Source organism: Poromitra crassiceps (genome assembly GCF_964638095.1).
Source record: "Poromitra crassiceps genome assembly, chromosome: 16".
NCBI classification, from domain to species: Eukaryota; Metazoa; Chordata; class Actinopteri; order Beryciformes; family Melamphaidae; genus Poromitra; species Poromitra crassiceps.
In genome coordinates this window covers 36,788,705-36,804,879 of record NC_139645.1, presented here as the reverse complement: position 1 = coordinate 36,804,879, position 16,175 = coordinate 36,788,705, and the positions used below count along the sequence as shown (strand labels likewise).

The 16,175-nt window shown below is 42.9% G+C and overlaps 1 protein-coding gene across 1 annotated transcript in view; it reads left to right on the top strand.

The window, feature by feature from the left end:
- Nucleotides 1-15,463, top strand: part of trpm7 (transient receptor potential cation channel, subfamily M, member 7) — a 113,149-nt gene extending 97,686 nt beyond the window's left edge. Inside the window, exons 29-40 of the mRNA XM_083653083.1 lie at nucleotides 93-169; nucleotides 1,076-1,113; nucleotides 1,465-1,493; nucleotides 3,059-3,112; nucleotides 4,323-4,367; nucleotides 4,669-4,734; nucleotides 7,404-7,687; nucleotides 9,057-9,139; nucleotides 13,416-13,621; nucleotides 14,156-14,207; nucleotides 14,348-14,454; nucleotides 14,694-15,463. Of these exons, the coding sequence (XP_083509209.1) occupies nucleotides 93-169; nucleotides 1,076-1,113; nucleotides 1,465-1,493; nucleotides 3,059-3,112; nucleotides 4,323-4,367; nucleotides 4,669-4,734; nucleotides 7,404-7,687; nucleotides 9,057-9,139; nucleotides 13,416-13,621; nucleotides 14,156-14,207; nucleotides 14,348-14,454; nucleotides 14,694-14,806 (1,154 nt within the window). The 3' untranslated portion in view covers nucleotides 14,807-15,463. The remainder of the gene's footprint in view (nucleotides 1-92; nucleotides 170-1,075; nucleotides 1,114-1,464; nucleotides 1,494-3,058; nucleotides 3,113-4,322; nucleotides 4,368-4,668; nucleotides 4,735-7,403; nucleotides 7,688-9,056; nucleotides 9,140-13,415; nucleotides 13,622-14,155; nucleotides 14,208-14,347; nucleotides 14,455-14,693) is intronic.
- Nucleotides 15,464-16,175: the final 712 nt, after the last annotated feature.

Here is a 16,175-nt window from a genome sequence, read left to right as displayed (position 1 = left end):
AGAACATACTGCTATTAGTTGTAATATTTTAAAATGATCCTTAATTAAATTAATTGGTAATTTTTTCCCCTTTTTCTTTTCTGCCTCTGTAGCTCTGACTAAGAAGGAGAGGAGCAGAGTGTCAGCTGAAGACATCCTCCTCCATGAGGACCCCAGGGCTGCAGTGCTGGTGAGAAGTGTGTGCGTGTGCACGCGGGTGTGTGTATGTATGTTGTCATAGACAGACTCTCATGTACACTTAAGAACACCACTGTGTACAGTTTAGTCTGACTCGTAATTTAAGCAGGGTGCGGGTATAAGCTCTGCCATTGGCTCTGACCATTTCAGTCTGAGCGAAGGGAAATCCCTTTCTCAAATGTCTCCACCCCTCTGAAACAACAACGCTAGCAAGCAAGCTAGCAGCCTACACGTTGAAAATGGCAAGTTTTGAGCAGGCCTGCTTAGTACTTTTGGTGGATGGGTGTATCTGTCTGGCTATACCTGAGTAAGTGAAGTCCGACTCAAACAAAGTTTTGAGAGATAGTCTGGCAAGCAAGACTATGGCCATGTTCACATACAGGCAAATCCGATTTGCTGCTAAAGTCGTTAATCATCATTATCTTGATTGGTTTCCCAAATCTGATTTGGGAGTGTGTCCGCACTGCCACAAATCTGATTTGGGCAAGTGTTCAAGTCGGATCTGTGTGTCCAGATACGATGAGCCAATGAGCCAACATACAATGTTTCTGGCAGTGTTTGCATGTCTGCTCTCTGCTCTTCAAGTCCCCGCCCCCTGCAAAAGACACTCTCAAATCTGATTTGGGTGATCACCGCATCCACACTGAAGTCACATCAGTCGAAAGCAGATTGGAAACTACCTCCATATGTGGTTTGGGACATGTGACACAAATCAGACTTGGAGCATCCAGACTCATAAAACCAATCTGGATAGAATCATTAATAGGTCATTAAAGTTCACAAATCAGATGTGGCCTCCTAGTCTGAACATGGCCTATGTACAGTTAAACTCTACTGTTCACTATTTCTGTCTGTTTTTTGTTGTTGTTTTTTGGACAACTCTTCTTTTCTCCACCAGGAGAGAGTTCAGGTCAAGTCAGCCCAAGCCAGCAGCCTGTAAGTATCCTCTCCTGACACACACACACACACACACACACACACACAGAGCTGCAAACCAAATACGCAAGATGCAATAACCTCTTATCTTTATGGGAAGTCCTAGCTAGAAGGGGAAACTAGACTGATTTATAATTATGTATATTTCACAAGGCTGTTGCAGTTGACTGCCCTGTTTTTCCTCCCACTGAGACAATGCAAACACACACTGTAAACCCCTGTAAATACTTAACGTAAGTCACAACACCTTACCCAGCCACTGACATCGATGTGAACTAGCTTGATTTGCATTTCATCTTGTGCATTTTGCTAGGTTATTTAAGCTAATGTCTGTTGTGTTTTTTTTCTCAGACGAGCTCCTGGGGATGATTCTCTGAATGGTAGGAATTGTAGTTTCACTGAAATGCCTCTGTCCACACTTGTCTGTGCATGTGTGTGACAATGCTCCAGCAGTAGCCTGCAGAAAGTTGGCAAGTTTACTGTGACAGTACATGCCTTCAGACAGACGTTTTTGATGCATTTGGTGTCGTCTGAAGCGTCAACAGCAATATCACACTATCTTGGCTCAATTAGCCGAGTGGCAATAGGATCAAATAACATAATCGTGAGTGGGGAGGGGGGCTTTGTCTGAGTGAGGAGAGGCACTCAGTCTCAGGCCATGTTTAGACGACAACCGTCTCTGCATAAAACGGCAAACTAGCGTTACGTGCTCACCTTTTATTTCGCATTTATACACAGCTGTTGTGATAACGATTTGCGTGCCGACTGAAACCGCAAAAGCGTCAAATGAGCCAGAATAACATTGCAACTTCTGGTTAAAACCTTCACAATAATGGTAATTAAATAAACTTAATAGTCTTATTGATGCATGTTGCAACGTTTTTTGTGTGTGTGATCCGAAATACACAGAAGACATATAGAACACAGACAACTAAAGTCAATTTTAACACGTAGTGGGTCGACGACCCTGATTTTTATTTACCCAGTTATCAATACGGCTTTTATTTTGAAGGTAAAAATGCCTAGCTTCCCCTATTCTGTCTGTTTCTAACAGGCTTGATTTAGCTTTGTGAGTAAAGTTTAAATTAATTTTCCTCGCGATAGAGTGACACAGAAGTCACAATGGTAGCCTAATAAACTGCTCCAGATTGGATTACCGAATAAAAACCCAGTAAAGCAACATAAAAAAGACCTAAGCACAATTGGGACTTCACTTGAGGAAATGCATCGCAGACAGTGAGTTGTCTTCAATTATTCAATGTGGGAGACAGTGATTAATAAGCTATGTGCGATGTTAGTAGGGGGACTTAACGCAGATTATGTGTTTTTAGCAAATCGTTTGTTGAATGTCAATGCGACTCATTGTGCCTGTGCCATAGGGCTGTATAGTATTGCGCTAGTTCAATGCTCCTATTGCCTACCATTGTCTTCCATGGTGAAGGGGGGCTGTGCCATCACTTGAATTGCGTTTCTCCACTTTACACTGCAACAGTAAGGGGCAGCGTTATCAAGAATTCCACTCTGTCACCTGTTTTCATTTTTTTGCATTTTCACCCCCCAATAACGGCATCACCGTGTAAAAGAAAGGCACTAAAAAAACGCTAAAAAAGTTTGCCGTTTTATGCGGGGAGCGTCGCCGTGTAAACAGGGCCTCAGACTTTGAAACCGCTTGCTATAGGCAATACTGACTTATTGTCACCTGATAGTTGAGTTTTAACATTGGACTATCCAAGTAGGAATGTTTACACATGGGTCACTTCATAGGAATGAACAGAACATTCTACATTCTACAACAATTTGTTTCACACACGTTTCCCAATAGAAAGTCATGGAATCTCGCATCAGGGCCACAATGGGAACCCTGCGATCAGATGTATGTGTTTGTGTTAGTGAGTCATGTGTTGCTGCATGCCGGCTTTATGGTTCTCTCCTCCTGTGCTTACAGCTGCAGCTTGTCTCTACACCGCATGGCATGCCCACCTGGGAACCAGGAAGGACTGTGAGTAACACAGACCGCACCGCCAACTCCGATACAGCTATATCAGTATTGTTTATGCCATGAATATCAGCAAGACCCCAGTGGTTTACAATGTTTTCTCACACAGAGACCAATGAGCTAATGTTACTAAGAAACCAGACCTGGGTGAAGTAATACATATTTACAAATATTTTATGGTCTATCTTAGATGGATTTCATACACTGTATACTGTATATCTGTAATCAACAGCTTGACAATAATTTGCAACTACTATGATTTTTTGTGTGTGTGCCTAGCAACAATTCTTCTTTCCAGGAAGTAAAACGGATGCATTCAATTATATATATCAGGTATCCATAGATGAGACCAGTAGCTTGTATATAGCTTGTATATAAGTATTACTTTGTTCTCATGTGCACTGTGCTGAATTGACTTGCTTGTAATCTAGTAGTCCAGAGACCTCTACTGGTTGATAGTGTAATAGCTCAGGATGTTGGCTACCAGTGATGCAGTGATCTCGGCTCGCATCAAATTCAAGACACTGGTACTGGCCTACAGGGCAGTACACCAGTCAGCTCCCCTGTACCTGCAATCTATGGTCAGGTTCCAAACCTCTCAGCGCTCCCTTCGCTCCTCCACCAGTGCAGGACGCCTCGCCCCTCCTTCGCTACGGGCGCTCAAAAGTCGCTCATCCCGATCTCGACTCTTCTCGTCCCTGGCACCTCAATGGTGGAATGAGCTTCCACCTTCAGTCAGGACGGCTGAATCACTGCCGATCTTTCAGAAAAGACTAAAGACACAACTTTTCAGGCTCCATCTGGGCCCTTCTTGATCTAACTTATTTCTCTCTCTTTCTAAAATAAAACTAACCTAACCTAAACTTGTACCACTGTTCCTTTAGAATTTGTAGTTGTCATAGACTGTGCTCCATAGTTGATTGCTCTATTGCTGACAAAAATGTGTTATTGTAAGTCGCTTTGGATGAAAGCATCTGCCAAATGACGTAATGTAATGTAATGTAATGTAATGATGCGCGGGTCAGGGTTTTTTAACGTCTGCACAAACCCAACCCATCATTGGAGCCAGATTCTGGGTAACCCGCGCATCACTATTGGCTACCCATCTGAATTCAGGCGTCTAAATAATTATCACTGACGCATTCACCAGCTTTTTTCAAATAATTTTGTTGACAGTAGGGTTAATGGCCGACATCTTTGTTTCCCCCTGTAGCCATCGGCTCCCCTTTCAAGCCCATGGAAAACTACCAGTATTCAGGTGAGATTTGGATTCTTCCAAACTGTTATCTAGACTCTTGGGTGGAAGGGTCCACTGTTAATATAATTCTATATAAGTTCCAGGACTAATAATTGTAGATTATTGACAATATTGAAACATTTTGCCTGATTTAGAATGCCAGAGTAGAAAATGGTCAAAAAGTTGACACAAAAGTGGATAAAAATTTGATTTTGTTTCTTATATAATCATGAGCACAGCATCCAGCAATTCAGGTGGATCATGCAGCACTGCAGTTTTTCCTCTCCAGCTAGAGTTGTTTGTGTGTGTGTGTGTCCTGTAGCTGTGGAGCGTAACAACTTGATGCGGCTGTCCCAGAGTATCCCCTTCACTCCTGTGCCCCCTAGAGGTAAGACTGGGTTATATTTGCATATTTGCGTGTTCAGTTAGGTGAAACTACCTGTGTCTCTGTGTCAGTTAGAGAACGAGGAAGTTAGGAGGCCGAGGAGAAAAATGTTTTTTACATTGTTTTCTCCCACCCACACTTCCTCATGCTTGCGCCACACCCACACACCGCAGCTGTTGTTTAATCAACTTTCCGGTAGTTTCCGTTGTGTTGTTGTTGTTTTTTGCCCAAAGGTTTTGGATGTTTTAGTTGGATGTTATAGCTAGTTTGATGGTGTGGTTTGTGGTGGCGATCATGTTAGGACCACAGTTTCACTTATTGCAAGTCATTCAGGGAAATGACATCTGTTCAATTCCTTCAAATGTACACTCAAACAGGTCTACTCACCTACCAATATTAGGCAGGTATCAACTTTCAGCTCAGTGTCAACTGGCTAGCAGAGTGACATCCGCCTCCAGGTTTGACGTGTTGCACTCTGAAGACAGTTGTAAAGAGGTTATCTGAGTTACTGAAGCCTTTCTGTCAGCTCCAACCAGTCTGGTCATTCTCCTCTGACCTCTCTCATCAACAACTCATTTCTATCCACAGAACTGCTGCTCACTAGATGTTTTTGTTTTTCACACCATTCTGTGTAAACTCTACACTGTTGTTTGAAAATCCCAGGAGATCAGCCTTTTCAGAAATACTCAAACCAGCCTGTCTGGCACCCACAGCCATGGTCAAAGTCACTGAGATCACACCCCTTCCCCCCCCATTGATATGAACAGTGATGGGCCAGCTACTTGGAAAGTGTAGTAAGCTAAGCTACCAGTTACTCTCAATTAAATATAGCTTAACTACAATGATGCTATCCCCAGAGAAATGTAGCAAGCTAAGCTACAAGCAACATGGCAAAAGTAGCTTGCTACATCGAAGCTACTTTTTTTTTCGTATTTTTTTTTTTTTACATTGAATCAACTTCATGATCAAGAACAACTTTCCACCAAACAAATAGGCAGGCAAAAAAAATGCTCAGTTCGATTGTTTATTAACACACACTGAAACTCACTGGCACAATATTCAAAAACAATTCAAAAATATTTTTCAGGCAATAAAACCATAATAAATAAAAGAGTGATAGTGTCAGAATCAGAAAGACTTTATTGATCCCCGGGGGGAAATTGGGACAGGTTACAGTAGCTCGCACACAGAACACAACATAGCATAAAATAAACAGTAGTAAAATGCGATAGTAAGCAAAAATAAGCAAAATAAAGTAGAGTACGTATAAAGTAAACAAAATAAGTGTGGTCTGTGGTTTGGGGATGAAAGATTTTTCCTTCCCAGTATGGCGACGGCATGACATTGTCTTCTCCTGTTTTATTCCGAACCGCAGCAGAAATCTCCAGTCCACTGCTGCGTGATTTGCTCATGGATTTTCTCTGGGGAGTAGCGGGTAACGTTTGTTGGACGCTACGTCGCTACTTGGTCTATAAATAGCTTAACTACTGAAAACGCTAATTGATTCAAAAGGAGCGACGCTACCACCAAGCTACTGAGAAATGTACAGTAGTTAAGCTATATAGCTTCGCTACTTGTAGCAAGCTACTGCCCAACACTGGATATGAACATGAACTGAAGCTCCTGACCTGTATCTGCATGATCTTATGCGTTCCACTGCTGCCACATGATTGGCTGAACGTAGGGCTGGGTGATATGACCAAAATCTCATATCCCGATATAGGTAATTTCATATCCCGATAACGATGTACATCACGATATAGCATATTTTCTGTAAATTCAATTTATAGTTTATATAAAATGACCACATGGCCATTTATTTATGTAGCAGTTAAACCAGTTAAAATGTTGTCAAACCTCACCAAGGATACATGCATTCAGAATACAGATAAGCATGGCTATTCTTTACAACACAAATAATAATAATTAGTTGCAGGGCAGTAGAATGAAACACAAACTGAACCACACCACCAATTTTCAAAGATTACATTAGAGCAAAACGGGTAGAATAAAAGTTATTTAGCCTATAGTTCAGTCCAGTTCTCTCAGTTTGTTTATAAAGGAACAAAAATGCTCTACTTCGGGATTTCCATGTTACCAGTTCAGTTCACTCAACAAAAATACTCCACTCCGGGATTTCACGGGTTATCCAACACAACTCTTAAACCCAGGGAAAGCTATAAGCTAAAGCTAACGATCGACGTTTTGTTGTCGGCTCCTCAATGGGTTTCCTTGGGATGATGAGAGGATGGGACGAGACGTTTTGCCAGGTTTAACGTTAGGAGGACACACGCAAATATGGATCAAACGCAGACTAATCATTACTATATATTTACACCCAACACTGTTAAGTGGACAGCAACAAGGCACATGTCATCAACTTTATATTTTAAGGAGAGTTATTATTATAGAGAATGATATTCTTTACTCAGACAAAGAAGGTAGGGAGACATGGCAAGAGATGGCAATATTCATTTTAGGCCAGCAAATGTACAGTTGGTTCCAGAGCTGTTATTCTATTCTATCACACCCATAGTACAATTTTACCTAATTGTATCAGTGGATCTAACTCACACCTGCCCCACTCTGTCTGTCTGTCTGTGTGTGTGTGTGCGTGCGTGCGTGCGTGTGCGTGCGTGCGTGTGTTTGCGTGCGTGGGCGTGCTGTTTCAGGAGAGCCAGTGACTGTGTACCGTCTTGAGGAGAGCTCCCCCAACACCATCAACAACAGCATGTCTTCCTGGGCCCAGAGGGGCCTGTGTGCCAAAATAGAGTTTCTCAGCAAGGAGGAGATGGGCGGGGGGCTGAGAAGAGCCCTCAAGGTGCTCTGCACTTGGTCAGAGTACGACATCCTGAAGCCGGGGCACCTGTACATCGTCAAGTCCTTCCTTCCGGAGGTGGTCCAAACCTGGCAGAGCATCTACAAGGATGACACTGTGCTACACCTTTGTCTCAGGGTAGGAAACACACACACACACACACACACACACTGCTTCAGGCTGTAGTTTCTTGAGAATAGGATCTGATCCCCCCTCTCTCTCCAATTGTACTTGGCTAAATCCCCCCGCTGTCATTGCTCCACATCCTCTGCCGACCTGGGGAGAGTTGTAGCCAGTCACTTCTTTTCACCTGACAGCGAGGAGTTTCACCGGCAGGACGCAGCGTCCCGGGAGGATCAGCTCTGCCCCCCAGTTCCCCTCCCCTGACCAGAGGAGGCAGTAGTACAGCAACCAGGACTGATACCTCACCCGCAGAAACACGGCCAATTTGGTCTGTAAGGACGTGTGACCAAGCCGGAGGTACCGCTGCCGGGGGTTTGAACCCGGGTCACTGCGGTGGTCGGCGAGTGCTTTTGCCTCTACACTACGCAGACGCCCCAGGATCTGATTCCTGATTGAACTATATTAACACCAGAACACTTGTCAGCACTTGCAGTCAAAGTGTTGCAGGGCTTCTTGCTAAGGAGGAAAAGAGGTTGTTGGTCAGGCTACTGCACAAGCGGAAGATTACTGCCAACACTACTTGCCACTTTATGGTTTGTGAAAAAGCATGGCAAAGGAGTAAGAACTGTGGCAAAAAATAACCACAAAAATGCCATCGCAACTCAATTTGTGATCTTTTTTTTCCAAGAGATAATTTAGATGTTTTGATGTGGGGTTGTATGAGGTACTTGCCGACAGTGTACTACACGCAGTAGAATGCAGCCGGCGCGGTCCCAGTTTGGAGAAATGCAGACCAGCCATGTCAGGCAAGTAGAGCTGTCTGCTGAGTGTGAACAGGGTCACAACAAGCACACAAAAAGAACAGAAAAAACCCTGAAAATGCTTCCTCACTGCTCACATGGTGTCATCAAGTCTCCACAACCCCTCAGATGCCACGTTGCCTTGAAAAGACATGACGTCTTTTCACCCTGTTTTGAGCTGAGATCTTCACTGTAGCCAGGTGCTCCAAGAAGTACTCCTCCACACTTATGCTTTGAGCAACATGGGTTGCAGTGTTTTTTGTTTTACGTTTTTGCTCATGTAGTTTACACTGACTGTCTGCAAGTACCTCATACAAACCCACATCAAAAAAATCGGAACTATCCCTTTAATAATCTTTTATTTTAGGCAGTATTTCAGTTGCTCTCTTATCAAGCCTGCACCCCCTTCCTGCACTCCCAGTATGTTACATGTCTTTATCAGGGTAGTGACATTGACATGAAAAGACCTCATCAGTAGATTGAAATTGCAATGGAAACCTTTATCAGACTATTTGACCGGTGTCTGTCTGTCTGTCTGCCTGTCTGTTTGTCTGTCTGTCTGTCTGTCTGTCTGTCTGTTTCAGGAAATTCAACAGCAGCGAGCTGCTCAGAAGCTGACATTTGCCTTCAACCAAATCAGGCCGAAGACAATCCCTTATTCACCGAGGTAACGACACATGTGGTACAATTAGGGCTGTCAATCGATTAAAATATGTAATCGTGATTAATCGCATGATTGTCCATAGTTAATCACAATTAATTGCAAATGAATCGCCATTTTTTTTATCTACCTTAAACCGATATTTTGTTTATTATGTTTATTATTAAAGGAACAAGACAAATACTGTCCAGAATATTCTTCAGAATAACCTCAAAGGTGTGCATGCTCAAACGATATGCAGACCCTCGTCCTCCACAATGTTAATCGGCCTGCAAGCTATAGCCACCCATTTGGCTACCGCTGTTGAAAGTTTGCGGCTAGAGGTGTGCGTCTCCCTGGCAAACTATCCAGCGTGCTCTGCCTAGCCTAGGTCTCGTTATATCCTAGCGCTCCGCGTTGGGACCGATGCTTTCCTATTCGGGGACGGCAGCCAAGTGATCATCATGCAGTGTTTCCCACATGATTTTGAGTATTTGTGGTGGGGGACCGCAGACCCCCTAGGGGGGTGCGGGGGCATGCCCCCGCAAGATTTTTTTTTTTACATTTTAAAGTAAAATGCATGAATTTGGTGTACTTTGAGAAAGCTTAAGAGCAAAATTAAAAGGCTAGATCTATGAAGAACATGTCATCATTACTGTGCTGTGGGTTTACAATGACAAACTAAATGTCTCCCTATAGGTCAGGGATACTCAACTTGCTTTGCCACTTTCGTGAAATGATAGAAGGCGAGGGGCCAGTTAATAAACAAACAATATACATTTTTCTGTAGCGGATTGGAGGTTTTTGGGGTGTCAGCCAGAGTTTAGGCTGACAATGTTGTGCACACCGGATAGTTAGTTAGGTTAAGTTAGTTAGGTTAAGTACATACATAAGTGCCTGGGTAGCGAGCAGATGGCGATATTTGACAATTTAGCAGCTAAATCATAGATTATTGAAAGATATTCCATATTCCAGACTGAAATGCTAAAACAGAAGTATTGGCCAGAATGACATGAACATTTATTGGACACTTATTCAGCGGGTATCTTGCATGTTGCGTTCAGGTGCACTGTAAAAAAAAAGATTTTTTTTTTTTTTTTTTTTTTTTGGTCAACATCTTTTTGTGGCAGTCAAAATCCTTTTGTGGCGGCCCGCCACAAATTCCTTTATGTATAACGGCCTATGAAACGTTACAATGAAACACCATTATGTGCAGTACTGAGTGTGGTTTCACTCTCAAACTACTGTACATCAGCACATGAATAGAATCACCTAACTTGTTTTTACTGAATATCAGTAATATCAGTTCTCAGCCCTGATAGCCTACTCTGTGCTGCTTAATCACTCTCAACACAACACATTTACTTGTTGAAATGACTAAAAAAGAACAGTTAGAATACAAATCAAAGTTTTACCACATGGGTAAAGGAATGTGGTCAAAACACGGCTCAGTGTACTTTCATTTCTCTCCCTGCAAATAAAATTTTATTGATTTTTAACAAGCAATACAAGACACGCCACAGACAGTGGCGTATTCACTGCACATATGTGCAAATGGCATGAACATACTTTAAACATAATTAAACATAGTAACACTCTGTTAGGTGCAAATAGCATATACCTAATTAAACATACTATTGAACATTAGTCATACGTGATGGTAGCAGCTGCAGTGCGGTACAGTACGGCTACTACACTATTTGTATATGTTAAGGAGTCTCGTGGCCTGCGAGAAGAAACTGTCCCTCAAGCGATTTGTGCGTGCTCTTGGGACCCTGTATCTCCTCCCTGAGGGTAGCAGGGAGAACAGACTGTTGTGGGGGTGGTTTGTGTCTTTGATGATCTTCATGGACCTCCTGAGGCACCGCTGGTTGTACAGATCTTGCAGTTCTGGCAGCTCACATCCTGTTACGTGCTGGGCCGCGCACCTCACCCTTCTTAGCGCCCTGCGGTCCATGGTGGTGCAGTTCCCGTACCAGGTGGTGAAGCAGCCAGTCAGCAGGCTTTCAATGGTGCCTCTGTAGAAGTCCCTGAGGATTTTTGGCCTTAGCCCGAATTTCTTCAGGCGTCTGAGTCCGTGTAGTCGCTGTTGGGCCTTTTTGACAACAGTGGCGGTGTGGTTGGCCCATGTCAGGTCCTGGTGGATATTGACTCCCAGGTACTTGAAGCTGTCCACCCTTTCCACCACTGTGCCGTTGATGGTGATTGGGGGGTGTGCGCCTTACCCCCTTCTGTAGTCTACAATGATCTCCTTTGTCTTGGAGACGTTCAGAGAGAGGTGGTTGTCCTGGCACCATCTTTCTGTTCTTTGTTATTCTTTGTTGTCATCTATGTGTGTCCGTCATCTTTTTGTGCTCTGTGAAGCGGCCTTGGGTTCCTTGAAAGGCGCTATATATATCCAAGCTATTATTATTATTATTATTAAAATCAGTGTCTAAATCCTCTCTGGCAGCGTCACTAAGTTTGGGTATTTCAAGAGGGTAAAAAAAAAATCAGATCAGATTGAGCAGCTTTGCAATTAGATGAGTAAAGTTTGCTGTAAAACTCCTTAAAGCAGCTACGAGCTAACGATTGTTATTAAACAGTATAAATTTAATATCAATGCATCACATCTTACCTCTAATAGTCGACGAGAGCAACGCAGAGTAGTCTCGCTTGAACCCCGAGTGAATCGGCCAGTGTTAGTGTGTCTGTAGCCAGGGCAGATCAGGAAGTGAAATGAAACGGTTTGCAGCAGCCACTTCGGCCATAACCACAAAATAACTTCCAAAAAACCTGTTAGAATATAACGAGAGATGTTCCCGCGAGTATGCGTGGCGTTCACATTGTTTATGTTATGTTGCTAGGCAGTGCAAACGGCGTTGGAAGGCAGCTGCGTTTCACTTCCTTGTTTCACTTCCGCGTTTCACTTCCGGGTTACCCGGTCCGGTCGCTCTAGAGAGCCCCCTGTTGGCGCGAGTTTAGACAGACTATAGACTTAATAATCACCTAAGGGAGCAATCTCAGATACACACGGCTTTGGTCTCGTCGACTATTAGAGGTAAGATGTGATGCATTGATATTAAATTTATACTGTTTAATAACAATCGAAAAAGTTGCTCGTAGCTGCTTTAAAGCGGTCATTTATCTCCTATTAAGTCTATTATTGCTTGCACAATGTAAACCACTGGCCATTTCCAGCATGTACAGTACGTACTGTACAGTATACTGTATGTGTCATTCCACTTCATTCAAGCTCCAGTTTCAAGCTTATTATCCTACGACACTGTCTTGTCAAATGACCTGAGACAACTGAAGGAACACTTTATGGACAGTCATGCTCAAAAAATATATTAAACATTTACTTTTTTCATAATAATAGTTCATCTGTACAGTAGTGTGATATACTGTTATTTCATAGTTCTGGTATTCTATTGTAACATTGATAATGAAAATATATTTCTTCCATTTAAAAAAGATTGCATTTGTGTGTTTTTCTTAGGAGGAGTGGGGCACCATGTAGCAATTACACTTAGGGCATCTGTGGCAGCAAGGAGTATGTTTTGCTTGCATGTCTGTCACTCGGTTACTGGGGGGAGTTGTGGGTGTGTGTATAGAGGATATGCACGGACGTCACTTTGCGGGCGTGACCATGCAGTGACTTCTGCCTTTGTGACGTCACGTGCATACCCTCTATATGTCCGTGTGGAGATGTGTGTGTGTCAATGGGGGGTCGGAAACGGCAGTCATTAAGATCACCTACACCTGCTTGCCATTCAGTTTTGTTTGACGCTAAATGTTATGTTTGTTAAGCTTATCTAACATCGCGCTACTATATGCAGAGCATGTCGTGTTTTATCTGCGGGTTAAAATAAACACCCCTAAAATGCAGCTACGGACTCATGCCTCCTGTTTGTGGACTCAGTATGTCGGACAGATCCCTACGGTACCTCTCAGTGTGATTAGCGTGTTATCATATCATAGCGTTTATAACCTCTCAGCGGCTACCTGCCTCTCAGCGGCTAACTGCCTCTCAGCGGCTAACTGCCTCTCAGCGGCTAACTGCTAATACTCTTGTTAGATAGTCGCACTTCAGCACCCAAATGGCAAGCGGAGGTGCTGGGTACAAGAAAATTATCGTCTACCAGTTCTCATTTCAATCAGTTCGAGCTGTGCAATTTTAAGACATAGAATTGTATTTTCTTTAAGGTTGAGGTTACATAACTCAAAACAACAGAAGAGACACCTCGGGACAGTTTTGTCTAAAACCTCAGGTTTGCCTCAAAAATTGCCCTTTTTGAGCCCGTCCCTTCTGCCTGCACAGGTTTCTGGAGGTGTTCCTGCTGTACTGTCACTCTGCCGGGCAGTGGTTCGCCATCGAGGAGTGCATCACCGGAGAGTTCAGGAAGTTCAACAACAACAATGGAGACGAGATCGTCCCCACCAACCTGCTGGAGGAGACCATGCTGGCCTTCAGCCACTGGACCTACGAGTACACCCGAGGAGAGCTACTGGTGCTCGACCTGCAAGGTCCGGTACAAACCCACGGTCATGAGATCCGATGCTATCTTATTGTCAGAGAATGTGCCACAGCACAGAATAACTTTAAACACAATAAATGTATAGGAACAGCAATGTGTCCTAGTGAAACTGGTGCCAGCAACAACTTGTCAACTTGGTTTCACATTACATGTTGACACAAGGACACACAGCAGGACTTTGAATGTATTTAAATGGTCAACAAATATCTTGAGAGTGGCCTTTTGTTTTTTATTATTTAGTCATTGGTAAAGTTCCTTTGTGGGGTAATCTCAGCAGTGGTCCAAGATTTCTGATATTAAATTTCAGGTATTCTAAAACTAATATATTGGACTCATAATAGGTTGTTTCCAGTTTCCTTTCCCTGGTTATAATCGATTATATTAGATCAATTGACCACCTCCTCATCTAGCACTACACCACAGTCCAAGACTTGTACATATGGCAGAGGTAAATTTGGGCTGTTGCAGGGGTTAATGTCTTGATTATGTACATAATTTGAAATGTCTGGATGTCTGTTTGCAGGTGTTGGGGAAATCCTGACAGATCCATCTGTTATAAAGAGTGGTGAGAAGGGGTAAGTGCCCTCTGAAGTTCTCACACAAGCTAGCGTCTCTTTTTCTGCTTGTTTTATCTTGATATTCGACCAGATTCAGCTTTACTGGGCCTTGGTTGCTAGTAATGTGCTACTGAATAAATATGTGGTTGATCCTACAGATCATATGATATGATATTTGGACCTGCCAACCTGGGGGACGACGCCATTAGAAACTTCCGCGCCAAGCACCACTGCAACTCCTGCTGTCGGAAACTCAAACTTCCTGGTGAGGGTTCTTCTACAGTTGCTGTTTAGCGAGCTTATTCCTAAACTGATTGACTAATTTGTGCAGGTGACGTATAAAAACCAAAGGCACATAATCAAACATCTCACCTCAAAACAAATGAGAGAAAACAAAAAACAAAAGTACAAACATGAGTAATAGAACATAATGAAGATTCTGTTGTGTTACACCATCTAGGTTTGCGCCTGACACTGTCTCCTTCTGTTTCACTTGTTTTCCAGATCTGAAGCGGAATGAGTACACGCCAGATAAGGTGACGTTCCCACAAGAAGACCCCCACGACCCAGGGGGTGGGGTCAGGGAATCCCGCCAATCAATGAGGCTGATGCTGTGATTGGTTTAAAGAGAGAGGGGGTGAGGGTGAGGTAGAGTGGTGCACTGTTATGATCTATTTAGTCAAAGCCACGGACAAGGAAGATGTGCAAACGCCACAACCGGAAGAAACTGGAAGAATCACGCCTGTGTTCCCATGGAAACCAATGCATGCAGACTGTTAAGTTTTTGTTGGTCCCGCCAAAAGCTGTGTCAAACACAAATCAACTAGCGTGACCTTTTTTTTTTAAGTAAAAGGGGGGGAGTTTTAAAGATATTTTTTTACAACTTTATATGTTATGAGTATATTATTATATATGAAATGGCTATCAACCGGTACAATATCACTGCGGAGGGTCTAGTATTTATTGTGAAGTTTGAGAAGTTGCCTTGTTAAAGAAAAAAACAATTCCAAGTGCATTGTACGTCTCGGTTACAGCAGCTTCTGAGGAAAGCTGCTGAGATTCACATTGAAAGACTCTTTGCCTCTTCTCACCAGAACATTTTTATAAATGTGTATAAAGACTTATATCACATTTTTTCTTTTGTTTCATACTTAATGAAAAGATATACATGAATTTGAAATCTTGTAAAATATGGGCAGATTGCAATGCAACTTTTACAGAGCAATGTATGTAATTTTATTGTATTGAACTCTCAAAATGTGTCCACCAAAAATTCCTGATAGTTTTTAATGTTACAGAGGTACTATTGCTATATCTTTGTCATCAACTTGTATGAGCAAATTACAATCTAGTGTATCTTATAGATACTGTTATTTGACATGAGCTGAACAGATTAAAATTAAAATATTTTATGCAGGGGAACTGAGAAACTAAGGGTATTACTGTATACATTTTGTACTGTATATCATTTTAAACTAATAAAATGTATAAAAAAGTTTCTGTTCTGTCTTCAGCACCCTTGTGCATTACCCAATTTAATTCCAACTTGCTTTTATTCATCATCATGGAAAACTTGCTACCTGAAATTCATTTCAATCATGAGAGGCCAGTTGGTAGGATTTAACAAACTTTATTTAGCAATCGGCATGCATGGCAAATACTTTAACGCATGACTCCATTGGCCAGTGGTGCTGCTCTTGAGGCAAGAGGAGGGCATCTGCATAGGCTAGGATAGGGGATCCCCCCCCCCATGGGGGATCCTACAGGAGTCGAGACTCGTTGGTGGCGGACTGGGGAGGTGGGTGGGGCAAAACAACGCTTCAGAGGACGGCTTCAGGGGAGATGGACTGCAGCAAAAAGCCGTGATCAAAGAGAAGCCGATGCATGCTGCAGCCAGAGCCATATAGATTGCTCTGTCTGCAGCTGACGTCGGGCTGCGAACATCAGTCAATCCGCGCACACAACTGAGCTCCTCTGCCTCTGTCT